Source organism: Chenopodium quinoa, unplaced genomic scaffold (assembly GCF_001683475.1).
Source record: "Chenopodium quinoa cultivar QQ74 unplaced genomic scaffold, ASM168347v1, whole genome shotgun sequence".
In the NCBI taxonomy this organism is placed as follows: Eukaryota; Viridiplantae; Streptophyta; class Magnoliopsida; order Caryophyllales; family Amaranthaceae; genus Chenopodium; species Chenopodium quinoa.
The window spans coordinates 3,844,942-3,871,425 of record NW_018745650.1 but is presented as its reverse complement, the minus strand read 5'-3'; the positions used below and the strand labels follow the sequence as shown (position 1 = coordinate 3,871,425).

General features: G+C 41.4%; 1 protein-coding gene across 3 annotated transcripts; it reads right to left on the bottom strand.

The window, feature by feature from the left end:
• Nucleotides 1-5,410: 5,410 nt before the first annotated feature.
• LOC110716983 (3-methyl-2-oxobutanoate hydroxymethyltransferase 1, mitochondrial-like) lies at nt 5,411-8,555 on the bottom strand. Of its 3 annotated transcripts, none has more exons than XM_021895630.1 (6): nt 8,306-8,555; nt 8,038-8,176; nt 7,568-7,639; nt 7,138-7,189; nt 6,742-6,821; nt 5,411-5,779 (listed from the first exon to the last, which is right to left on the bottom strand). In XM_021895630.1, exons 2-6 carry the CDS (start codon nt 8,101-8,103, stop codon nt 5,678-5,680), a joined length of 372 nt encoding a protein of 123 aa, XP_021751322.1. In that variant the 5' UTR covers nt 8,104-8,176; nt 8,306-8,555; the 3' UTR covers nt 5,411-5,677. The 3 variants fall into 3 exon arrangements, with proteins under 3 accessions (XP_021751322.1, XP_021751321.1, XP_021751320.1); XM_021895629.1 differs by having other exon boundaries at nt 8,038-8,156; XM_021895628.1 differs by lacking the exons at nt 8,038-8,176; nt 8,306-8,555 and having other exon boundaries at nt 7,568-8,028.
• Nucleotides 8,556-26,484: the final 17,929 nt, after the last annotated feature.

The following is a 26,484-nucleotide window of genomic DNA, read 5'->3' as shown; positions in this document are numbered from 1 at the left end:
ACCATGCGTGAAGTAATGATACTTAATAATTATGTTTGTAAAAATATTAGTTATATGTTGAAATATAAACGATCATTATAATATTATAATCGATAAACAATGATATCCTATATAAAAATCATACGAAGTATTAGATTGTGAAGTATTTTATTTCGATCGATTAAAATATATTATAAATGGATGTTGTTTTGCACTACTTCCTTCGCTCCAAAAATATTGCGACACTTTTGCTACAAATATGAGAGGTTTTTAGGAAAAGTACTACAATATTTACAAAACTGAGAAAATACTTTTTAAAAATACTTTGCTGATGTAAAATAACTGATTTATAAGATATTATTTGAAATTTCTATTTATTTTATGCGAATAAGATACAACAATAATTTATTAATTTTTTTTTAAAAATCTATCTAAATTTCTTGACTTAAAAATACACGTGTTAATGTGTCACATTTACGTTTATTGTCGTGTGCGACACGTAGTGAAAAGTTAACGAATTTATAAGTTATTTATTGAAGTTTTTACTTAATTTACACATATGAAATATTGGAATTTTATCAAAAATAAAACTATATACCAACTTATTATTCTAAAAAATTATCCAAATATGTCCACCTTTTTTATCTTAAAAAATCTATGCAAACTAATCATACGTGTTAGACTAATGATTAGTTTTTACCTACGTGACACGACACTTGACGAAAAGTTGGGATGCCATGTTTGATGTCTCGTGCCCTAGCTAATTGATGAGTGCCATTTATGGAACTCATGTGGTAGCATTTTAGGACGTTTTCCTTCTTTTTTTAATTCTTTTTCTCTTTAAAAAATGCCTTAGTTTCGTTCATTTATGCTTTAGCTTTTTGGTTACCCTTATTTTGTGTTTTCTTGTGATTTAAGGGTATTTTCGTCTTTTGGACTCCACTCGCTTTATTTTATTTTATTGTAGGTTTTGTTTGGGGCTCGAGATTTTTTTTAGAAGATTCTTCAAGTTTTTGGATGCTTGGGACGAGATCTCATATCATTTTGTTGCCTAAAGATCAAGCTAAGAAGCAAACTCCTACTCACGGCTTGGCGCTCTCGTGCCACGCTCTCATCACATCTCTTGGTCATGAACATGCAAAAATGAAGACTTGAAGGCTGCCCCCCTTGTGAGCATCATGTGAGAACGTCGGTGAGGAGCATGCATGTGTGCGTAGGGACCAAGGCAAGGGCTGAGTGAGTGCGGGGTGCTACTGCTATGTGCGGGTGCGTGAGCGCGGCTGGGCAGCCATGATGGCCACGTACCTTGTGGCGCGAGCGCACGTACCCCCTTTGGGTGTGCGTGGCAGGCTGACCGAGCTTAGTGCTTGGCTTACTATATATACTTTAGTTCTTTCTATTTTTGGGCATGATGTTTTGCTAGTACATTTTGGCATAGTTCCAAATTTAGTTAGTGAAAAGTACAGAGAGAAACACTTAGATACTTGATTTGTACTTCAAAGTACTTCAATCAAACTTGGATTTCCCCTTAATCAATGATAATTAGTGAGTTTTTTTTTTCCTTTAATTCTTCTCTTTTGGTTTGATTTTAGTTTTGATCTTAGATAATTGTTTGATTTGGTTTAATTTCTTGATTAGTTGCTTAATCGCTTGATTTTCTCTTTGATTAGTTGAATATGGTGATGATGATTAGCTTTGTTTTGTTTTTTCAATTCATGATGATAAGTGAGTAGATTTCTTAGCTAGGGTGTTGGGGAATCATGTTTGATTGGAAGTTTGTTGCTAATTTGGAATTTTGATCAATAGGTTGTTGTAATTAATCTGATTGATGAATTTGTGCATGTGTTTAGCATAATAGGATTGATCAACCTAGAATTCTAAACTTGATTGCATTGATGATCTTGACATGACCACTTGATTTGAGATTGTTAATTTTCAACTTGTTTGAGTTGTGATTCTACTAATTTGTCATCCTTAGTGGAAACCTAGATTGACAATTAGTCTAGATAGCCTTTTGAACTCGTTGAATGCAATTGTCATTAGTCCTTGCAACGCCTATTGCTTCGATTTACCCCTAATTTGGCACCTTATCATGATTTCATGTGGAACCTAATCCCTACCATCTTTGTTATTGATTTTTCCTCAATTACTTGCTTTGTTTGATTAGCTTAGTTCACAATACATTCAAACACTTGTTTCGAGGTAGCTTAATGCATAGACTATAGTGATAGACCCTCCATTCCTCGTGGATCGACTTGGACTTGCCCCTATACAAGGAGTAGGTTTGGTTTATGAATTTTGTTGACTTGGGAAGGCTAGCCTAACGACTCTAGTTTCACCCTTTTTAAAATGGCGCCGTTGCCGAGGAACGGTGTAGTTTGTTTGCTAAGTTGTTGAGTCTATTTCATCTTATTTGAAAAACACAAAAAGATTTTTTTCCTTTAAGCTACATTTGTAGCCGTGCTACTAATTGTTTCTTTTGAGATTGTATGCGTAGTGCACGTGCTTGTCCACTTGTGCCTTTTGATCCAAAAATTGAAAGGACGATCTCTAGGAGAAGAGTTGCTTTAAGATCTTTGAGCCCCAATCCATCAAGAGAAGAAGTGCCACAAGAAGAAGAACAAGCAAGCATGGGTGACAATCCAAGAGTAGCCTTGAAGGAGTTAGGGATACCCGGAGCCTATAGGTTTGAAAGCGGCATTGCACCACCTACAACTCCCGCCAATGACTTTGAGATCGGACCGGCCATGATAACATTGATTGAAAGAAGACAATTTAGTGGAGCTAAACATGAGAGCCCCTTAAATCATCTCAAGGAGTTTGAGAAGTATTGTAACACAATCAAGGTTAATGGTGTGAATCAAGAGTTCATTCGCCTAAAGCTCTTCCCCTTCTCACTCATAGGGAGGGCTTTAGAATGGTTAGATAAGGAGGTGAAGCCAAATTCGTTGATAACTTGGGATGAGGTCACTAAGAAATTCTTGTCTAGATTCTACTCCCAAAGGAAGATGGTGGAAGCTAGGGCTCTTATTCAAAGCTTCAAGAAAAAGCCAATGAGAGTCTTTATGAAGCTCGGGAGAGGTACAAGGAGTACCAAAGAGAGTGCCCTCATCATGGGATCCCAACCTATCAAGTTATTCAAATCTTCTATGGAGGCTTGAGCCCTCAAGGAAAGTCTTGTCTCGATGCGGGTGCCGGAGGCCCTATTATGAATCGAATGAAGGAAGAAGTTATTGATATCATTGAAGATGTAGTGAGGCATTACATGGATTTTCAATATGGTGATAGGGAGAGTAGCTCCTCGGTCTACTCCGTCGATCATCTAAATGCCATCAAAAATTTGTCTTCACAAATATCAAGCTTAGGGAAAGAGATGTCTTCGATCAAAGCTAAGTTAGAGAGTTCTACCTTCCAAGCTCAAAATCTTCCCTCCCAATTTAAGGAGAGGTACATCATCTAACCCTACTCCTCCTTCTTCCTCTAATAACATGCCTAGTGGGTGCTTGTTTTGTGATGTTTGTGGTTCATATGATCATGATGCTTCTAATTGCCCTCATTCTTTTTCAGATGGATGTGATGATTTTGATAGTAATGAGAATGAGCATGTGAACTATGTGTCTAATAATAATGGATCAAGGTTTGATAATCAAAGAGGCCAAGGGAATTGGAATTATCACAACCAAGGAAATTTTGACAACTATAACCAAGGTGGTGGTTATAGGAACTAAGGAAACCAAGGTTTTCGAGGTAACTATAGCAACCAAGGTTATAGTGGCCAAAATCAAAACCAAGGCTTTGGTAATCATAACCAAAATTTTGGAAATCAAAAGCAAGGTTATGGTAATCAAAATCAAGCTAGAGGTAATTGGAACAACCAAAATAAGCGCAATTTTCGAAACAATCCACAAAGAGGCCCTCCTCCCGGTTTTGTTCCAAAGACCCAAGCTCAAGGTGATAATTCCTATGCACCATCCTCTTCTTCTAGATCTATTTTGGAAGAAGTTGTTGAGAACCAAACAAAATTGCTAACCACTTACATGAATGTGAGTGACAAGAAGTTCAATGAGATGATGACTCATAGTAAGATGCTAGAGAACAAAATTACTCAATTGGACAATACCTTGAAAGAGAGTGCAAGTCCTTCTTCTTTACCCTCCCAAGGTCTTGACCCCAAGAAACCGGTTTATTCTATCACCACTAGAAGTGGCAAGGTAATAGAGGAGAGAGTGTCTAAGAGTAGTCAAGAGAAGGAGAAGGTGAGTGATTCATTAATGATGATAAGCATGATGTGTCTAGCAAGAAGAGTGGGAGTTCTAATGAAAAGGCTAAGGAGAAAGAGAGAATGTAAGATGAGGTTATAAAACCCAAACTTCCTTACCCACAAAAATTTTTAAGGCATAGCATGGACGAACAATTTGGGAGGTTCATCGAGATGCTTAAGCAACTTCATCTTTCTATTCCTTTCACTGATGCTTTGCAACGAACGCCAAATTATTCCAAGTTCCTTAAGGACATTTTTAGTGGCAAGAGAGAGTGCAATGTTGATTCGGTGAATGTTGGGGAGTGTTGTAGTGCTCTTATCCATAATGACCTACCCCCAAAGATGAAAGATCCGGGGAATTTCTCCATCCCTTGCAATATAAATGGCAAATTGTTCCAAAATGCTCTTTGTGATTTAGATGCTTGTGTTAGCATCATGCCATACTCCGTTTTCAAGAAGCTTAAGCTAGGAGAGCTACTTCCTACCAACATGACCCTACAATTGGTCGATCGTTCCATTAAGATTCCCAAGGGTAGGATTGAGGATGTCCCCCTCAAGATAGGAGAGTTTACCATCCCCGTAGATTTCATTAAATTATGCTTGAGATTGCGAAAGATGACAATATCCCATCATCTTAGGGAGACCATTCTTAGCCACGTCAGGTGCCTTGATTTATGTGAAAGGCAACATCATTACTTTGTGTGTTGGTAATAGTAAGGCTAGTTTCAAGCTTAAGTCAATGCATGAGACTCTATCTTACGTGTAAGGAATCATGTGTATAATTCACTTCCAAATAGGCGAAAAATACAAATGGGCACCGGTTCAAAACCCCCATTTAGCACCGGTTTTGAACCGGTCCTTATTTGAGGGACGCCAAAAACCAAAAGATTTCGCACCGGTTTAAAACTGGTGCGAAAACTTAGATTTCGCACCGGTTCTTGCTGTGAACCGGTGCGAAAAATGGCCCAAAAAAATTGAAAACTTAGATTTCGCACCGGTTCTTGCTGTGACCCGGTGCGAAAAATGGCCCAAAAAAATTAAAAAAAACTTTTAGCACCGGTTCTATTTAAAAATCGGTGCCAAAAATGCCCAAATTTTTTTTTTTTTTGCATTTTTTTCACTTAAATTGATATAGAAACACTAACATATATATAAAGTTACATATTTTCATTAAAAAAGGCTGTAATATTACAATTTTAATCTAAAAAAATAAAATTAAATTAAATACAAGAAACCACCAACTTCTGAAGCACTGATTTTATATGGGCTGTGGTCAGGTCCAGGGAATGAACCACTTGTCACTTCATCCTTGTACTTCACAAGGGCTTTGTTGATCACATCTCCGACGTGTGCATATTGAATTGCTTGCAGAATTTAGGAGTAACCTGCAGTTATTGATAAAAAAAAAACCAAAAAACCTTCTATTCTACTTCTATTTCATTTTAGGGGTGGCGGTGGCAGAAAGTTCGAGTAGCACTGTCTAACCTTTGCATGGTGAGGGTGTTGCAGCATTCCCAGAAGATCATGATACACTAACACCTGAAATTTAAGAAGCATTTGGTAAAAGAGACCATATATGATTGGATGCATATCTCATGGAGTTAGTCTACAATAAAAATAATGAAATCTCAATTAACCTTTTTTTCTCCCCTTTTGAATGACAGACAGGGAAAATAGTTTGGTGAAGAGGAGTCAATGCTACAGTTCCTTTTTTTAGTCGAATCTTAGAAATGAGGTCTAAGATTGTAATAAATTTCTTATAGAATCATTTAGGCTTTTTAATGATTGAGCATGACAATATTAGGATAATATCAAGTGAATCAATTAGACATAAAAAAAATCCTGGTGTAAAAATAAGAGCATAGGCAATTGAGTAAGTTTATCTGATTTTAGTCTGAAATAGTGGTAAATTTTATGGGACCGCAGAAAGAGTGCATCATACTAAACAAACTTCGCTGCAGATGCAGAATTCTGCATCTTTATGATGAAATTATTTGAAGCATGGGGAGAATGAAGAAGGGAAATAGCATTTTGCATTACAGAATGGTAGGTTTCCTACAACTAGCCAAGAATTGATTATATAGTTTTCTAATTTGTGATGCAAATCAGAGGGACCATAATTAACATAAGGGCATCCATAAGTCCGGCGAAGAAATAGACCAGTGTGGCGGGGTGGAATGGACGGTGGTGGTGGAGAAAGGAGAGAGATAGAAGAGAGAAGAGAGAGATCTAGTTGAGGAGAGAGGAGAGAGAAGAGAGAGATAAAACAAGACTAAGGAAACAGAAAGAAAGAAGAGAGAGATAAAAAGAGACTTCTGGAGTCGGGTCAGGTAGAGCCATCCTTTTAAGAACAACATTGGCAGCAATTAAACCAGCCTGACTAAGAGATACATATCAATCCACGGTATTATTAACTCATTTAATAGAGAATGAAAATTATAATACCATTCATACTTATATTATGAAACCAATATACAGACTCTAGGAAGAAGCTGCAATACCTTTTTCAGTATACCACTTAGGAAGAAGTCGCTCCCCTCCACTTTTAACACATGTATGGAACCAAGGAAGTGTAGCAGTACTTGTAAAACCCAATTCACATTGTCAATAGCATATCCAGAAAATTTGTGACAACAGTCATATAACAAAGTAAATCCATTAATCAAACTTAGCTAGTGCTAGGTAGTGAAAAATCAGCAATTGCTTAATAGATGCATCAAAGTGTCAATGTGGATACCTTATGATCTAGTGAAAGTGCATTATCCAAGATTAACACCGATAGTCAATAGATAGAGCTTCAACTCGAGCAATAACTTAAACTGGACTGACTTATCAGCAAAAATAACATATAGTTGAAATTATTATAAAATTGTTATATACTGAATTTATCTACTCACCTTTTGGAAAGAGGTAAGCCTTGCTGAGAGCAGCGCATTCATAAGGAGCCACCTGGAATAGAAAGATGTATAATTAGGTCTTTCTCAAAAGCTGAATTTGCAGGAGTAAACACAGGGAAAAAAAGATTGCACAGCTAAAATGTAGTATCATGCAGGCTACAGCAGGAACTGCAATAAGAGTCAGAAGCACTTCCAATAACAAGCTGGCCTCACCCACCCACAACAACTAAAGTACATCGACTTTCAGCATAAAAGTTTAGCAAACAAGTACAGCTCACAATAGCTAATATTTTCCGATAACACGATTCATGATAACTTGCTTAAGAGATTTTAAAACAAGAAGTGATGAATATTAAGAGCAACTTGGATTAAATGACAATGTAAAGTATACAAGCATAAAAAATAAACAAACATCGAGAGTTCAGCATACCGTTTCTTTAGAAATGAGGGCTAGTTCCCCTGGTTGAAGACCATGCTTCAAAACCTTTCTAGCAGTATGCCCCTGCGAGCAGAAAAAAAAAAAGCCATCCAACTTCAGAAACAACAAATACCAATGTCCAAATAAAGAGCAATTGCATTCACAAATCATGCATTCATTCCTAACCAAATAAACATGCACTCATTCCTAACCAAATCATGCACTCACAGCTATTAGTCATTACATTAAACTTCCACAACAAACAAAGTAACGTATCAATCATAGTCAATGCTTTCAATCACATCATAAAAATCAAAGTTCAGCGACAACATAATCACAATTAACAGTAATCAGCATGAAATTAAGCAACGAAGTAAGCAGCAATTCAATCGATAAACAACAGATAAATTACATTTTCCTGCGAAGTAAGCAGCAATTCAAAATCAACAAAAAATAAAAAAATAATCAAGCAATGCGCTTACTTCTTTGGCGGCAACAGAGATCTTGTTAGCCTTTTCCTTCGCTTCTTGGCGGATGAATCTAACCATCTATTGGATATGCTTCTGGACATCGGTGTCATTCATCTTCGGATATGCAATTTCTGAAAATTTACAAAAAACCCTAATTGGAAAGGATCAACAATTATAATCAAAATAAAAACCGAGAATTTAAGTGTAGATCTAGAACAACATGAAATTGCAAAAATTAAAGAAAAAAACGATTGATCTAGAAAGAGAAAGCGAGAAATACCTAAATACCAAGCTCCCAAGAAGCATTTCTAAGCGATTTCACGAGAAACCGATTGAGTCATGAGATGGTGAGTTGAACGGCGATGGCAGCGTACCAGAAGAGGTAGAAGATGAGCATTAATCGTCTCCCTATTTCTCTCTTCTCTTATCTTCATCTACTTTGCCCCATCCAAGCTTGGTTTGCTGCTGCATCTTTGTTGATTAGGGTTTGTTTGAGGAGAGAGGAGAGAGGAGAGAGAAGAGAGAGATAAAATGAGACTATGCGGAAACAGAAAGAAAGAAGAGGGGAAAGAAAAAGAAGGAAAAGGGTCTTTTTTTTTTATTACAATTGGCACCGGTTTGGTTTGAACCGATGCTAATAACATTATTTCGCACTGGTTTGGTTTGAACCGGTGCGAATTCACCTTTCCCTCAACCCGCCTATTTTTTTCGCACCAGTTTTTAAAAACCGGTGCGCATTTTGCGGTGCTCATTTAAGTTTTTCTACTAGTGTTCCTTTGAGTGACAATGCTTACATGTTTGTGTCTTCTACTAACGACATTCTTGTAGCTTGTGATGATGTTCCTACAAGTGTCGAAAGCAAGTTGGTTAGTAATGATGTCAAGGAGCCTTCAAAGCTTGAGGACGAGGACGAGCTTGAAATACCTTTATGGTTTGAGCTTTCGTTGAAGGATGATGAGCATGGTTCTCCAAATGTTGATGATGTGAAGTCGCTCACTCCATGGAAGAAGAAATTAAGAAAAAAGAAAAGAAGTTCAAAGAAGCAAAAGAAGAAATTGAAGACCAATATCCTTGATTCGACTCTATTGTCTCACCATAATGAATCTTGTGATGAGTTTTTGCCTAGGCTTGGAAATAATTTTGTTCTCTCTACCACTTTGGATAAGGTGGTTTTCTTTGACCCTCCGTGAGTTGGAGGAAACGTCAAGCTTTTGATGTTAAATAAGCGCTTCCCGGGAGGCATCCCGATTTTCCTATTTTTTTTTCCTTTTCTTTCTTTTGCATTTTTGGTTTATTTCCTTAATTTTCTTTATTTTCGTAACTTTAGGTACAATGGGATTGATTGGATTTCGATATCTAACAATTTTGGTGTCATTTGAAGGTTTTGAGTGCTTGCAATTTGAGTTAGAAGTTGAGAATTGATGGTTGAGCAGGGACGCTCTCATGGTTGCCCTCTGATGATTTTGATGATGAACAAGCAAATTTTGAGAATTCTGGGCTGCCTTGCTCATAGGCATCACATGAGCCCTGTAGTCGAGAGCGCTATTAAGCCTGACTGCATCACTCGGCCACCCCCGCAGCACCCTCGCTGCTCACCCTCCGCAAGCACACCCCGGCCAAGCATTCCAGCCCGCCGCATGCACGCATAGTAGGGTCTGCAAGCACGCACAGTAGGATAGGCTTGCGTGCTGCGTGCTGTTGCTATGCCGTTGTTTTTCCCCCCTCCCCCTCATTTCTCCTTCTCTCTCTTTGACCCTATCTCTCTCTCCTCTATTTTCCCTCAATTTCCTTATTTCTCCATTTTAATTTCTTCAATTTCCTCACTGAAATTAATATTCTTAGCATTGTTTATACACAAATTTTCATCTAAATTTTTGATTTCATGTTCAAAATTTTTGAATTGTTGCCCAAATTTTCAAAAATTCTTATTTGTTCATGAGATTTGGATATTTTGAATTTGGCATAAGAGCTTGCATTTGGGTGTTTTATTTGCTTTAATTTCATTATTTCATCCATTTTTTAAGGTTTTTATTCTCCATTGAGGTATGATTTCTACTCTTTTGTTCATCTTCTTCTTCATTTGAGAACTTGAAACCCTAGGTAGGGCTTTAATGGTAGATTCCCATTGTTAGTTCTTTTTGCTCATATTTTGTGTTCTATGATGCTATTTGATGTTGATTTGAAGCCTTTTTATCTTGGAATTGATTATTTGCTTGAACATTTGACACCACCATTGTTAGTTACCTTTCTTTTTCATGGGTACTGTTCTTAGTATCATTATTTCTTTGTGTTTCATTACATTGTCATTTAGACCATGATGTTCATGAATTTTTGCTTCTCTATTGTTAACTTTTGCCATTGATTTTTGTTTTGGATGCTTCTTAGTTCTTATTGTAACTTCCTTTGTTGCTACTACACTAGTCATGGCATGAGTTCATTAAGCTAATTCTTGTTCATCAATATTGGGGTCATTCTTGTGCTTGAATTTCTTATGCTATAAATAATGATACTTTGGTGCTTACTTTATTTCAAATACATTTGATTGGCTTATCTCCTATTCATGATGAATTTCTTATGCTTGCCCTTATTTCTAGTAGGTGGCCCCGATACGCCGCACTAAGGGGGCTCGCACCTCTAGTAATGCACCCCCCACACGGCAAATAGTTCCACCTCCTCCCGAGGTGGTTAAGACCTATGGTATTGAATTAACAAAGAGGGAGTATTAGGATCTATTTGTTCTAATATTGAAAAGGAAGCTTAAGTCCACAAGATTCTATGATCAAGAAACAACAACAAAGTTAGAAATTGACAAGGATGTTCGCTGCCTAGCGAAAAATTTGGGTTACTCGATTTGTTAGCTCTAGTCGTTTGATTTCGGAGGCCGATGAGGGGAGTACACATTCTACCCATTACCAAAGTGCCGAGTGATTCCTTCCTAGCTACCCCACTTTTACCTGCTTGTTTTACTTTGGTATTCATTCTTATGCCTACTTGATGTTAGGATTTGAGCTTGGGGGGGGGGGTAGCTTATTCAAAGTTTGGGGGATTACTTACTTGATTTTTGAATGGAACGGTGTCCTTCGATCAAGTGTATTATTCCGATAGAAGGTTAGGAATTAATTAGAAAGTTAATTATTCAGTAAGGTTAAGTGATCGGAATGCCTAGCTGGAGGCTGCTTCGGATCAATAATATTAATGAATAATTAATATTACAGCTTAATCTTGACTGAACCCTTCGGTTCACACCCAATCGTGAAACCGAACCGAAGTGACGAATTACTCCATGGGATTAAATGAGTCAATAGAGATTTTACGAACTAAGACGTCGGATACCGAGCTCAGAGCGTCGAGGCCGAGCGTTGAAAGTCAAGTCGAATTTATGAGTTGACGAGACGAAAAAGTTAGTCAAACAATAAGTCAACGCGGGTGAAAATCCTAGCCTCAATGTGGCCTAGCCAATCGAGGGCTAGGTAGGCTAGCATGGCTAGCCGGGCTCCTTGCCGTAAGGCAAGGCTTGGTCGCAAGCCCAATTTGCATCGCATGCACTGGCTGGGCGAGCTGGCCGAGCAGCCATGCGGGCATGGCTCGCCAGCATGGCAAGCATGAATGCGGGGAGGTGCACCAGCAAGGCCAGCAGCATGTAAGGCGTGCCAAACCTCCCTTACAGCAGCAGCACACAGCGTAGCAGCCCACATTTCGTGCGAGGCTTGCAGGCTGGGCTGTGTGCGTATGCGGGCTGGCTGGCAGGCCTAGCCAAACACCAGGTCGCCAGCAAGGCGTGCCTTGGTGCCCAAGGCTGGGTGCTAGCTGACGCCACACGGTTGGTTCCGGCAATGCTTGGGGAGCAAGGGAAGGTGGTCCTTTCCTTTTGTGGTCCTCATCCACTCTCTTGCTCTCCTTCTGCCACTTGACGTTTGATGATTGTTTTGGTTTTTTAATTTAATTTGGAATTAAATTAAATCTTATTTTTGCCTTTTACCAACTATCCCACATTGAAAAATGATGGAAATTATTGGGGATATTTCCTTATAAATACCCATCATTGGGTATTAGGAATTTCACTTGAGTCGGTGAACTTTAAGGGATCTCCAAAACCGAGAAAACCTTTGCTTGTAAACTCTAAGTTGTTTCTGGTCTAGCCCTGACTAAGCTTCGGGGTAGGGACCGGTTAAGGTTTGGTAGCAAGGGTATGAGCCGTCGGAGGTTCTCGCATTTGCGGAACTTAAAGCTTTCAAGTCCGAGCTCAACGGTTGAGCAAAGCCCGCTTCAAGGGTGAGCATTCTTTCTCTCTCTTCTTTTATGTTTATGTTTATTTGCATGCTTTTATTTATGTTGTAATTATTATTCATGCGATCCGGTTATTGAGTTTTGTTTCCGCGCGGTGTCAGACACCGCAAAATCCAACAGCGGTATAAGAGCCTCTATCATTTAATTTTTACAACTAAAAATTAATTAAGGTGATTTAATATGGATTTAAATTTCTGGTTTAGCATCCTAATTAGGTTAGGAGCTCGTTTTTAATTGGATTAAAATCGTATTTATGCTAATTTTGGATTACGAACTCCGATTTTGACTTAAAAATAGTGAATTTTGGGTGGACTTGATGTTCTAAATCAGACTTTACCCACTTTGTGATTACAAATGGCCTTCCAGAAGCCAAAATCCACCTAGAAAGTGGTTTTTCGACGGGGTTTTCATTTTTAACGAAATTTTTTAAATCTTTAAACCTTCATTAATAATGACATGCAATTCTTGGATTATATGTTTGATATACCTGTTTTGGGGTTTTCTGATGTCCTGCGGGAGAGTTACAATTCCGAGACTGGAACCGGACGCCTGTACCTGCAAAATAACGGAGACTCCTGTGAGCTCCGCCTCCAACGGTCAAGTTAGTACCTGATTAAGGAGTAATTAATGCGGAAATTAAAGTAATAAGGTCTCTCTAGGTGAGAGTGTTTAATGTAGGTAATCTGCTTTGTTAGCGAGATCAGCCGGTTATTACTGTGTGTAATTAATGTGTTTGTTCCGTAATGTTTTTTCGTAATCTCCTTCTCCTCGTCCTTAATGAGGATTAAGGGAGGTATTTATAACCTTGGGAAACGTGCCCATCCTAGGTTTAGGTAAACCTAGGGCCGATTGGGCTTCCCTCGGAAATTGGGCCTGGGTGGCCGGTTTCTCCATTAGGCATGGAGTATGCCATATGTCGTGACATAACAGGTCCAAGGTGGACGAATAAGCGCGTGCCACGTGGCAAGCCCTGATAGTTCCAACCAGGGGACACTTGGCAGGACCTAATTGGTCCACGTGGCGCATTCCGATTGGTGGGAGCAAAATCCCCTAATCATTTGCCCCTCACAGGTGGCACGTGACTGGTCACGTGTTACCTGTGACAGGTGTCGCACAGTAACGGGCGACGGCCTGCTACAGGTGTCAGTCGGCGAAAGGACGAGAGATTTTCCCGCCCAAATTTTGAATTCTGAAAGTGACCCTTCGCCTTCTCACTTCGCCTATATAAGGGAGAGTTGCCTTGAGTCATTTTCACACTTTGAGAACTATTTGAGAACATTCGGACCCCTGAACTTGCTCTGACATTTTGGACTTTTTCTGCCTACCGCCTGTTCTGACAAGCCGACTGCACAGGATTTTCAGAACTTCATCAACCGTCACTCGTTCAGGTAACTCAGTTCTCTTACTCTTAATTTTCTTTTTATTTTCTGAAATGGCACCACGGAAGCACACGACACGACCTAGGTTAGTGATCAGCCGGTCACCGGGGACGGCTGAATCTAGGACTAGGAGTGCCGCCTGCCCTTTTCCGGACCCATCTTTGCCCTTTATACAAAGTCCGACTGTATCTGTGTCTATGCAGAGCAGGATGGCCAGAACGAAAAAGACAGCTAGGATCTCAAATTCAGACGGCTCCTCCCACAGGGTGCCGATTAGTGAAACATCTGACCAGGCGCCAGATGTGGAAGTGAGACAAGGCGGCCTGGATGCCGGCAATTCTGTGGGGGGAGTCATAGTGACCCCTTCCAATTTAACAGTTAACAAATCTGCTCCTTTTCAAAGAGAGGAGGCGGGCCCCTCCGGGAGAGGGGAGGAGTCGTCCTCTTCAGACTCGTCGGAGGACGATTCCGAGTCAAGCTCTTCTGGCCAGGCTTCTTTGGGAACAGAAGAGAAAAACAGCCGCCTGCAAGAGGCGAGACTTTCTCACGCAGTTGAGAAGGGGGACAATTGGGCGGAACCATCCGCCTCTTACCGAGAGCTAAACACCCCCTACTACTGCACGGTACCTCGGGGCCGAATCACAGCCATGCAAGAGAAGGTGGAGAGCTTTATTGCAAACCACACCATGGGCCCCGACTTTCTAGTGTTTGTGCCGGATCCAGAAGACACAGTCGTCTGGCTGGCTGGTTCAAGTTATGAAAGCTCCTGCTTTGGCTGCTACGAGGCGGCCATTAAGGCAGGGCTTCGTTTCCCATTACATCCGGCTGTTCAGCGGATTTTGGATGGGTATGAGTTGGGGTTATGGCAGTTAGCCCCAAACTCCTGGGTCAACGTACTCGGCTATGTGGCCGGGTGCGAACTGCACGGGGTGGAGCTGAGCTTCGAGGCTTTCGCCCATATGAACTATCTCAGCCGGACCCCTAAGACAGGCGGTACCGGCTGGTATCAATTGACAAGCCACAGGGGCTACCTCATGACGAGAGGTAAAGCAAACAAGTGGAAGGACTGGCGGAGCACCTTCCTCATCATTGAGAGTTCTGACATTGAGCAGAACAAACGCTTCAATAGGTGGAACAGGAATCCGCCCCTTCTTGCAGGCGGCCGTAGCATGCCGCCTGTTCCCCCCAAGGCTAAGAAAGAGATCCTTGATAAAGGACTCTTTAAAGTAGAGTCGAGGGTCGACTCTACTTCAGGGGTACGAGAGCAAGTACCCCTGCACTGCGTCCCGAGCTTCAAGTGGCTCTATGACGAGTACTTTTTGGCCGCCTGCGGCCTCAGCAGTCGGTGCTCAAGAGGTAGTCGGCCTGTCGAATACTCTGTTGTTCCATACATTTGTTGTTTATCTTTTATTAACTTTGCTGTTTGTTTTTGCAGCTGACGCCATGAGCAAAATCACCGCCTCCAAGACTGCGGCGGCCATGTTGCGGGCCTCTATTATGCAACAAGCTTCAACCGACTCCCCCAAGAAGGGGGCACCCTTGGTGAGCTCCGAACCTTTCACCCTCTTTTTGGAGTGTTTATGCATATACTGACTTTTTTCTTCTTTTTTTTAGACGGGTGCTCCAAGAGCTTCATCTTCCCAACAGCCGGACCCCAAGGCCCGGAAGACGACTATTGGGAGCTCTCCTGGTTCTGCCAGGAAACAGGTGGCGGCTGAGAAACAGCCGGCCACTTCTTCTAAAGCTCCAACTGGGCCGCCTAGAGGTATGAAGTTGTCCTTGTAAATTTTAGACTTGCTCCTTTTTTACTAAGTCTAATCTGTTTGTTTATGCTTGATGCAGCCGGCCCCAGGAGCCTGACTTGGTAGAGATGGCCAAGTCTATGATCAGGGCAGTTCCTCCAGCTGAAAGGGAGGCGGTCAGGGGTGTCGGCACCCTTGACCTTGACGGGATTACAGGGGTCCTTGCTGAGGTATACTTCGCATATTTTTGAGTATTTGAACTTCTGGACGCCTGTTTTCTTTTTTGTTTGGAAACTGACGCCTGTTCTTTTGTACTTAGGCCCTGCTCCGAGTTAACGGCCTTCGCAAGCCGCTTGATCGGAAGAACAAAGAGGTAAAGGCTGCAAAAGCTATGGCCGACTCTGACTGTGATAAGGCAATGTTTCAAATTGCCCAAAATGAAGTACTGACCATTGATATTCTTTATTATTAGGCGCAGGCTACCGCCGCTGTTCGGGCTCAGTTAGAGGCGGCCCAGAAGAAGAATGACGAGCTGGAGGCGACCATCACAAATCTCAAGGCCGAGCTGAACCCTCTTCGCCTGAAAATGTACTCTTACGAAGCCATGGAGAAATCCTTGGCCAACGTAAAGGAACGCCTGGTGACCCAGGAGAAGAGTCTTACCCAAGAGCTCTCGGAAAAGGCCGAGCAAGAGAAGAAAGAGCTGGTCCGGGAGATGATGGAAGACTCCGCTCAAATCTAGCGCATGACCTGGGGCCGCCTCTTCCCTAGTGCCGACTTTGCCTCTTGGAAAAGAACGTACCGCCAGTGCTCGGATGCATATAATCAACAGATCCTGGCGGCTGCTGAAGAAGAGGCGTTGGGGGAAGAGTTGGAGGAGGAGGAGGAGCCGGTAGTGGCGCTTGTGCCGCTTGGGGGTAAGGCATCAAAAAAGGATGCAGCTGAAGCTGAGTCCAGCAAGAAGAGTGCTGACCAGGCGGCAGCTGCTAATACTGAACTGCCCCCTTCTTAAGCTTTATGTATTCTTTCCACGACCTGCGTGCCGTTTGCTTTGTATTTACCCGGCCAGGGGGCCGGGGCTTTGAATATTTTGCTGGTCTTTAATGACCGGCTTATTTTTAATGAATTTTTGTTTTGCTTCAAATTTGTCTAAGTATTCCATATCTAATATCCAATTGTTCACTAGACCGACTGTTTTACATGGCCGAACGTTGCAGACAGGTACGGAGAGTTAGTACGCCGCCTATGCCCCTGGACGACTGGTTGTTTGTTTCCAGGATAGACGATCAGTCGGCCATTTATCCAATCAGTATTCGAACTATTTTGTCTGGATCCTTTTTAGGCAGGCGGTCCTGTAATTTGTAAATTTAACCAAGTAGGAAAGTGGTCTGACCAAGTAAATAGAGTATTACCTAGTCGCCAAGGAATTGAGTAGTAGAGAAAACAAGTGGCGGGTACCGGTTGCTTCCTTTATTGCCAATGTTGTTGGCTTTTAACTCATAATTTTTTAACCTAGCAAGAGTAGTGATTGAGGGCCCCTGTTTGTTAAAAACAGGCGGACGACTCATACCTTTTAGTCTCCATACTAAGTTTGAGTGACTATTAAGTTTACATAGGAGTTACTTAGTCTTCGTCACAATCTAGATTGAGTAGTAGAGGCACCAGGCGGCGGAGGCCGGCTGATCCCCTTGATTTGCCAATGTTTGTTGGCTATTAACTCAATAGGTTACCTAGTAGGAATAGGGGTTTGAGTGCCCCTGTTTGTTAAAAACAGGCGGACGACTCAAACCTTTTAGGTTCCATACCAAATTTGAGGGAGTGACTTATGAGTTAACGTTGGAGTTACTCAGTCGCCGTCACTTTTGTTTGAGAAGTAGAGGTACCAGGCGGCGAAGGCCGGCTAGACCCCTTGATTCTCCAATGTTTGTTGGCTATTAACTCAATAGGTACCCCCTGCATTTATCCCAAGTAATACAGGCGGTCATCTACTCAGATGTCAACTGCTACCACTGGTTTGGTTAGTGATAGAGTTATCCTTGTCTCAAAAACGGCTACGTGGTTGCCCTTGGGGACAGTCGTATAGGGCCGTGTAATTAGTTTATAGAACAATGTTCCACCCAAAAGGGAGCTGCTCTCTGCGACGAATTTCATCCGAAGGGATGCCGTCGGACGCATGCTATGATGTTGGGACAGGTCGTATTAGTTTTGTAGATTTGATCAGTTGGCTTGGCGCCTGGTCTGATCATTCGGCCTGTGGCCTTGGTAAGTTCTTGGTGAACGTAGGTGCTAAGTAAAAGGAGGGTAGCCGCCTGTTAGGCACAGGGTCGGCCAGGCCCTAATCTTTTTAGCTAAGTATTAGGGGGGAGTAGCCGACTGTAAAGGTACAGACGGCATGCCCCTCTGAAGATAGAGTGAAAAACTCAATGGAGAGTAGCCGACTGTAAAGTACAGACGCATGCCCCTCGTAGTACAAATTGAATAGTAAGTGCAACTTTTATTAAGTAGCTCTTGACTATTTACATCATTCAAAAGAAATATTTCTTAAGATTATCTACATTCCAAGTTCGAGGCAACGGTTGTCCGTCTGGTGTTTCCAGACGGTAGGTACCGTCCCTGACTTCCTCATAGATTCGGTAGGGTCCTTCCCAGTTGGGAGTTAGTTTGCCAGACTCATTAGCCCTACCAACTGCTTCCATTTTTCTAAGTACAAAGTCCCCTACTTTGGGTGGACGCCTGTGTACTTTTTTGTTGTATGATCTAGTCATTCTCAGGCGATAGATCTCATGGCGCAAGACAGCATTGCCCCTCTTTTCAGGAAGTGAGTCTAATGCCAGGCGCATGGCTTCCCAGTTTGCCTCTTCGTCATATAGCACTACTCGAAGAGTCGGCTCGTAGTGTTCTATTGGAAGGACAGCTTCCGCACCGTAAGTTAGGAGGAATGGAGTTTCTCCAATTGCCCCTTTTTCAGTCGTCCTAATGGCCCAGAGAACATGTGGTAGTTCATCCGCCCATAGGCCGCCTGCTCGTTCAATCTTTTTCTTGAGACCGTCTGAGATGATTTTATTAAAGGCTTCTACCTGGCCGTTTGCTTGTGGACGGCCGACAGATGCAAAGTAGTTTGCAATTCCTTGATCACCCAACCAGCTTTTGAGAACAGGCGTCTCAAATTGGGGACCATTATCAAAAACCATAGACATGGGAACCCCGAACCGAGTGATGACATTTTTCCAAATGAATGAAATTACATCTTTCGTCTTGATTCCCTTTACAGCCTCCGCCTCTACCCATTTAGTGAAGTAGTCGACGGCAACAAGTATGTACCTCCTTCCGCCTGTAGCAGGCGTATATGGACCCAGAATGTCCATGCCCCACTTAGCAAACGGTAGTGGGCTGTGAATGGTAGTGAGGTCAGTAGCTGGACGGTGAATTAGTTTGCCAAACCTTTGGCACTTGTCACATTTTTTCACCATCTCCATTGCATCTGCTTCCAAAGTAGGCCAAAAGTAGCCCTGCCGCCTTGCCCTTTGAGCAAGCATCCTACCACCTATATGAGAAGCACAGTAACCAGAGTGAAGATCGTCTAGTATCTCTCGTCCCTTTTCTGGAGTAACACACTTTAAGAAGGGTTTAAGGTACCCCTTTTTGTGAAGTTCTCCCTTTATCATTTCAAAACAGGTGGCTCGTTTTTTCAGTGCTGCCGCCTGTTGAGGATCATCCGGCTGTGTACCGTCTGTCAGATATGCCCTGATTGGATCCATCCAGGTTGAGCTTCTGTCTAGGATTCCAATAGGGTTTTCCTCGATGTTTCTCTTCTCCATTACTTCCCAAAAAACAGTTCGAGGAGTATCAGAGGAGGCGGATGATGCTAATTTTGACAGTGCATCCGCCTGGTTGTTTTCTGATCTCGGCACTTGGATCAGATGGAAATCCTCAAGGGAGCCGACTGCTTGTCGGACCGCCTGTAAATACTTGATCATGGCCGGATGGGTTGCTTCGTATTCGCCATTGTACTGACTCACTATCAATTGTGAATCGGAACAGGCGTCTATTTTTCTTGCCCCTGCCGCCTTGCACATGCGGATCCCGGCTAGTAAAGCTTCATATTCTGCCTCATTGTTTGAGGCCTGAAAACTGAAGCGTAGAGCATACTCGTACCTGTCGCCCTCTGGCGACTGACATATGACGCCTGCTCCACAACCATTTGAAGTAGAGCTTCCGTCCACATATACCATCCATACTTGGTCTGGAACTTGAGAGTCAGGAGGACGAGTCATCTCTACAATAAAATCAGCAAAGGCTTGCCCCTTCACTGCTTTTCTAGGCTCGAAAGTAACCTCGAGGCTCTGTATTTCTATGGCCCATTTGATCATTCGGCCTGACGACTCCATGATGGTCAGTGGCCGCTTGATAGGTTGGTCTGTATACACGACGACTGCATGTGCCAAAAAGTAGGGCTTCAATTTTTTAACAGCCATGAAGAGTGCAAGACCAAATTTCTCCACTAGGGGATACCTCAACTCGGCATTTTTCAGTACGTGACTGACAAAGTAGACCGGGAGCTGACAGCCGTCCCTTTCAGCAAGGAGAACAGCGCTTAACGCATGATCAGAGACGGCCAGGTACATGTAGAGAACCTCTTTGGGCAAAGGGCTGACCAGCCTCGGCAAGGAATGCAAGTGAACTTTTAATTTCTGGAAGGCGGCCTCAGCATCCTGCCCCCATTCAAACCTTGCCTTTTTCTTAATTGCCTGGAAAAAGTATAGGCATTTGTCGCCTGATCGGCTTAGAAATCTTCCCAAGGCGGCCAGACAACCTGTTAACTTCTGAACCTCTCGGATGGTACGAGGCGACTGCATGTCAATGACCGCCTGCACCTTCTCAGGGTTCGCCTCTATTCCTCTCTGATTGATAAGGAATCCGAGAAATTTCCCAGACTCAACTCCAAATACACATTTCTTGGGATTGAGCATGACATGGTGCCGCCTGAGTGTGGCGAAAGTTTCTCGGAGGTCCGACAGATGATCTTTCTGAAGTTTAGTCTTGACAATCATATCATCAATGTATGCCTCGACGTTTCTCCCAATCTGATCAAAGAACACAGTGTTTATCATTCGTTGGAAGGTAGCCGGGGCATTCTTAAGACCAAACGGCATGACCGTGTAACAGTATAACCCCTGATCAGTGACGAAGGCCGTCTTCTCCTGATCTTTCTTCCATAAAGGAATTTGATGGAAACCAGAATAGGCGTCCATAAAACTCATCAAGGCATTGCCGGCTGTTGAGTCGACCAGGTTATCAATTTTAGGCAGAGGGTAACTGTCTTTGGGGCACGCCTTGTTTAAGTCTGTGTAGTCTACACACATTCGCCAGGTGCCATTCGGCTTTTTAACAAGCACCACATTTGCAACCCAGTCTGGGAAGTAACATTGCCGAATGAACCCTGCATCAAGTAATTTTTTAACTTCGGCGGCTGTCGCCTGACTTCTTTCTTCGCCATGGTTCCGCTTCTTTTGCCGTACCGGCTTCTTTTTCTGCTCCAAGGCGAGTTTATGTACCGCCAGATCAGGACTAATGCCTGGCATTTCATGGACTTCGAATGCAAAGATGTCCTTGTATTCTTTCAATAGGTTGTGAAAGTTGTCACCAAGGTTTCTTAGAGCAGTCGTCCCAACTTTGACTGTTCGGTCAGGACGTGAGTCATCTAAGATAAGGTTTGCATGCTCACCAGCCGGCTGAGGGAGGAACTCATCCGACCGCTCCTCTGCCAATGATTGATATTTTCTTTCTTTTCTTGCGGCCCCTGTCTGGGATGCCTTTCTCTTTTTGCCGCCTGCTTCTTGAACTGGTGCACTCTCCTTGACATTGTCAAGGTCTGTTTTTTCACCGCTTGACCCAGTGGCCATAACAGTGGGATTGACATCCGAGAGATAGCACTCTCGGGTCATCCTCTGATCTCCCCTTAGGGAGCCGACTGTTCCATTATCCCTCTCAAACTTGAGCAACATAAGAGATGGGATTATAACAGCCTTAGAATTATTCAGGGTAGGTCGACCCAGAATCATGTTGTAGGCCGAGAATTCCTCTACTACCAGGAACCGGACTACCATGTGTCGTCCTTCCCCTTTTTCGCCCAAGCGGATGGGTAAATCTACTCGTCCCAGTGGGTGGATGACTCCTCCTCCAAACCCTACTAAAGGGTGGGAGGCCGGATGTATGCAGTCAGTCTGATATTTTAGTTTCGACAGACATTTGCTACTAATGAGATCTGAGGAGCTTCCGGTATCTATGAGGATTCGGCCAACTCTCTGGTTGGCCACTTTACATTCAATAACGAGAGGGTCGTCATGCGGCCCCCTTACCCCTCCTAGATCTTCTTCAGTGATGACAATCTCAGGAAATGAATATTTGGACGACCGTTCTTGGTGAACGGAATTTATATCTAACCGCCTGATATTGTCTTTGTTGCCCCTAATAGTGGGGCCGCCTCCTGAGAAGCCGCCTGCAATGGTGTAGACGACTGCATCATCTGTATCAGAGCTGTCGGCCTGCTAACTCTTTTTGGCCGACTGCTTTTTTGAGGAAGTGTTCCCCGTAGATTTCTTGACATAAGTGTCAAGATCACCTTGCTCAGCCAGGCGGTCTAGGTACCGCATGAGACTGATGCAGTCATTGGTGTGATGACCAACATCATCATGATAAGCACAGAATTTATCTTGGTTCCGGTTGTTTGCAGAACCCTTCATGGGGACCGGCTTCTCAATTGAGATCCGTCCCTTGATTTCTTTTAGGATAAACTGGTTATCCTTGTTAAACGCATACTTTGGGGAGTATGGTTTGAATTCTTTTTTCTTTTTCTGGGCCGGCTGTTTAGAGGAATCAGCCGCCCAGACCTCTTTTCTTTTCTCATCTTTGTTTGACGACTGTTTCTGTCGTCCTTCTCTTTTTGTAATCCCCCTTAATGAGGATTAAGGGAGGTATTTATAACCTTGGAAAACGTGCCCATCCTAGGTTTAGGTTAACCTAGGGCCGATTGGGCTTCCCTCGGAAGTTGGGCCTGGCTGGCCGGTTTCTCCATTAGGCATGGAATATGCCACATGTCGTGACATAACAGGTCCAAGGTGGACGAATAAGCGCGTGCCACGTGGGAAGCCCTGGTTGTTCCAACTGGGGGACACTTGGCAGGACCTGATTGGTCCACGTGGCGCATTCCGATTGGTGGGAGCAAAATCCCCTAATCAGTAATTGTACAGATATATTGGGTGTGATATCATTTGTAGAAGAAGCAGCACGACAGATCAACTCGAAATACAATACTCAAAGCTATGTCCGAGAAATTGTCATTACGGACCAAACGTAAAGAAAACAACAAAAAATAATACTTTCTAACATTATTATGCAGTCTATACAAACACTTAACTAACTAGCTCTTTCTTTGCTATAGACATAACCAGCCATTGACCATCTCTGCATGGAATGACCTCTCATGGACTGCAAGTGACGCGCATAATTTTACCGTAATTGGGTTCACAACACTGAAACACAATCCTCGCAGAGGTTAAACCCCTAAAATAAAATTTAAAAAACAGATCAAGTTACTGTTCATCAGAATTTCAAAGGTTAACATGTCATCTACTTTTCAGCATTTGCCTTGTCAACTACCATGTCTACAAGAATTATTCACAACCCTAAAGGAGATTGGGCGAATATGCTACGTGAATGGTAATTATAATAACTACAAATACTAATGTATAGGAACTATTTGTTCTGTTTTGATACTAATTCCTTATACATTTATAGGGTAGTCACACAGAAACAGCTACTACAAGATGATAGACAAGCGAAAGTTTTACAAATAAGAGATTCTACCCAAGAACAATCCATGAAAACGATTGAAGAACTTAAAGAAAAAAAGGTATACAAATTTGTTAAGTGATTACATAGAATAACAACATACAATATTAATATTATTTCTATACATTCATGCAGGCTGCAAATGCAATAATGGAAGAAAGACATTGGATTCAGGCAATCATTCCAAATGCTGCTTTGGACAATGTATATGTCTACACGGGTTGTTCTTGCTATGGAAAAAAATGCAGTGTTCCAGAAGGGAGGCAATTCACATGCATTGTCTGTGACAACAGAAAATGTGTTTCAGCTCCAAGGTTTGTTAAAACCCATATTCTAAAATAAAACAGTGATACAATTTAACAATACCTTGATATATGATTTATGTTAAAGTACTATATATAATGTTATCAGGTATCATTTATTGGTAATATTAATTACCAAAAATCTCTAAACAAGTTAAACTCTATGTACAGCTCTATGTTTTATAACTAAATTTAATAATACAGTTATTAAATTCACATTATACAATAGAAACCCTACCAATGACTTTACCATTTTTGGGTTGTATAGGGTTGCTTTCAAATTTGAAGCAGTTGATGTAACAAGTTCAATAACATTGACATCATTTAATAATGACACAGAGAAATTGTTTGGTAAAACCGCATCTGAAATCAAAACTATGAAAGATCTTGTATGGCTCTTTACATAATACTTTTACTGAATTTAAATATAAATGTAAACCACTTTTAAACATCTACTTATAATGTTTTTGTCAATAAGATACACATATACTGATTTCAATTGCATTGTCTAGGATGATGTGTTTGCCTTTCAAGCAATTGAAGAAAAGCTACGCAAAAAAACCACTTTCTTCAAGCTCAGTCCATCTAATTCCCTTGGTTCAAGTAGCGTGTTGGAATGGTCACTCAAAACTATTGAAACCGCTGAAGATGTATCTAAAAAGGATCAAACAAAACTGACTGTTGCAAGAAGTGATGATATTGAATATTCAGACTTGAATAAGAGTGAGGAATTTACACCAACAAAACATCAAGGGAGTGTTGTAGTTAGTATAGTAGGAGAAAATGTTGGAACTACAGACAATAAAACACCAGATTCACAAGAAAAAGACAAAGGGAAAGGGAAAATTTCATAAATACAATTCCAAAAGACCCCATTGTCATCAAAAGGTAACTATTTTACCACATATTTTGTATTAAAATAAATAATCCCTCTAAAATATTAAGAATTCATTCATGACAATTTATATACATATATCCCTATTCACAGGTATTATTATAGCTGATGAAGGCAGTGGAGATGCTGTCAGCAACTTGACAAATAAGCCTCTCAAACATTGAACTACACATACACCTGAAACTGTCAACACTCCAAAGATTTCAACTGCTGAATGGACAGAACTCTGTCGTACTCGCATGAGTGGAACCAAGCATTCTCCAATAACTCCAGGACCTATTGGAGACACAAAGAGCAGCTTGGATTATGATCAAAGTACAGCTGTAAAAAAACTCCGTTTCACAACACTAGAGCAGAGTGAAAATGACGGTGATGAAGCTGCCAAGAAGGATCTAGAGCAGTGATACAACCAGAATTTGGGGTGTAAGACAAATCAAAGTGCTTGGGAATCCAGTCTTCTGCCATAGATTTCCTTTCCTTTAGGAGTTGTCTTTCCTTTTAGCTCTTTAGATTTATGTCTCTTAAACAAACAGTGGTTTTAAAAATGTTTTGCTCCAGCATTACAATGTTAGAGAATCAAAAATTTTAATGAGTTTTCTAAGAACACATACAATAGTAAATGTTCTTAGAAAACACTGCAGATAAGCTGAATATTGATCACAAAAAAAAAAATACTACTGTGATGTTTATTTTGTATGTATAAAATTTGATAATTATAGTAAATTATAATTGTTCATTTTTAAAGTGGCGTAACTACAATATTACCATTTACAAATAATTAAACATATCAACAAAAAAACTTTACTCCAGCCTTTCAACCATGAACGTTGCAGGTTTGACATCGGCTAATACCATCAGCCTCTGAAACACCTCGGTTTCGGCGACTCGAAATAGCTTTCTCTAGGCCTCGGCAATTGAATGTAGTAAAATGAAACATATTCAGTAAACCTCGGCAACAGAGATCAAATCTTCACCCTTTGCAGAAAACTCGAAGCTTGCTTTTAGCAAACCTCAGAACTATAATTTGAAGCTTCAGCCATTGCATAAAACTTAAGACCCTTGGTCTCGGCAACACATTGGTTTCAGCGGCTTAAAATTGCTTTTGCTGAGTCCCAACAATTGCAAGCGGTAAGCTGAAATACTTTCGAGCTTGAAGCTTCGACCATAGCATACAGCTTGAAGCTTCGGCGGTACTCAACAACATAATATTTACGATATTGCAAATTGTAACACAATCACCGTATATATAACTTTCTTAGATTGTTTCACAAATAATTCTAATACAAAATCAAACAAAGGTAATAATTATAACACAATCACCGTATACATTACTTTCTTACATTATTTCACTAATAAGTTGAATTAACATGAAACACAATCACTATATACATTACTTTCTAATTTTAAACAAATGCCATAGCTTGGCTAATACCGTCTGCATCTGAAACACCTCAGTTTCGACGACTCGAAATAGCTTTGTCTAGGCGCCAGCAACTGAAGGTGATAAACTGAATCATATTCTGTAAACCGTTGCCGGAAACCCGAAGCTTGCTTTCAGCAAACCTCAGAAATTTAATTTGAAGCTTCAGCCATTGCATAAAACTTAAAACCCTCAGTCTTAGTAACATTTTAGTTTCGGCGGCTCAAAGTTGCTTTTGTTGAGTGCCAGCAATTGTTGAAATACTTTCGAGCTTGAAGCTCCGGCCATACTATACAGCTTGAAGCTTCGGCGGTACTCAACAACATAATATCTACAATATTGCAAATTGTAACACAATCACCATATATATTACATTCTTAGATTGTTTCAAAAATAATTCTAATACAAAATCAAACAAAGGTAGTAATTGTAACACAATCACTGTATACATTGCTTTCTTAGATTATTTCACTATGAAGTTGAATTAACATAAAACACAATCACTGTATACATTACTTTCTAATTTAAAACAAACGCCATAAGGGGTACCGCGTTGAAACTTTACCTTAATGTTATTTACTTA

Bases quoted from the DNA above. Each gene is read 5' to 3' on its own strand.
- LOC110716983 (XM_021895628.1), bottom strand. From the start codon at position 7,726: ATGATTTGTGAATGCAATTGCTCTTTATTTGGACATTGGTATTTGTTG. The intron at 7,190-7,567 runs GTATGCTGAACT...TTTCTATTCCAG, and splicing joins CCCTCATTTCTAAAGAAACG to GTGGCTCCTTATGAATGCGC. The intron at 5,780-6,741 runs GTATTGCAGCTT...CTTAAATTTCAG, and splicing joins TAAGTGGTATACTGAAAAAG to GTGTTAGTGTATCATGATCT.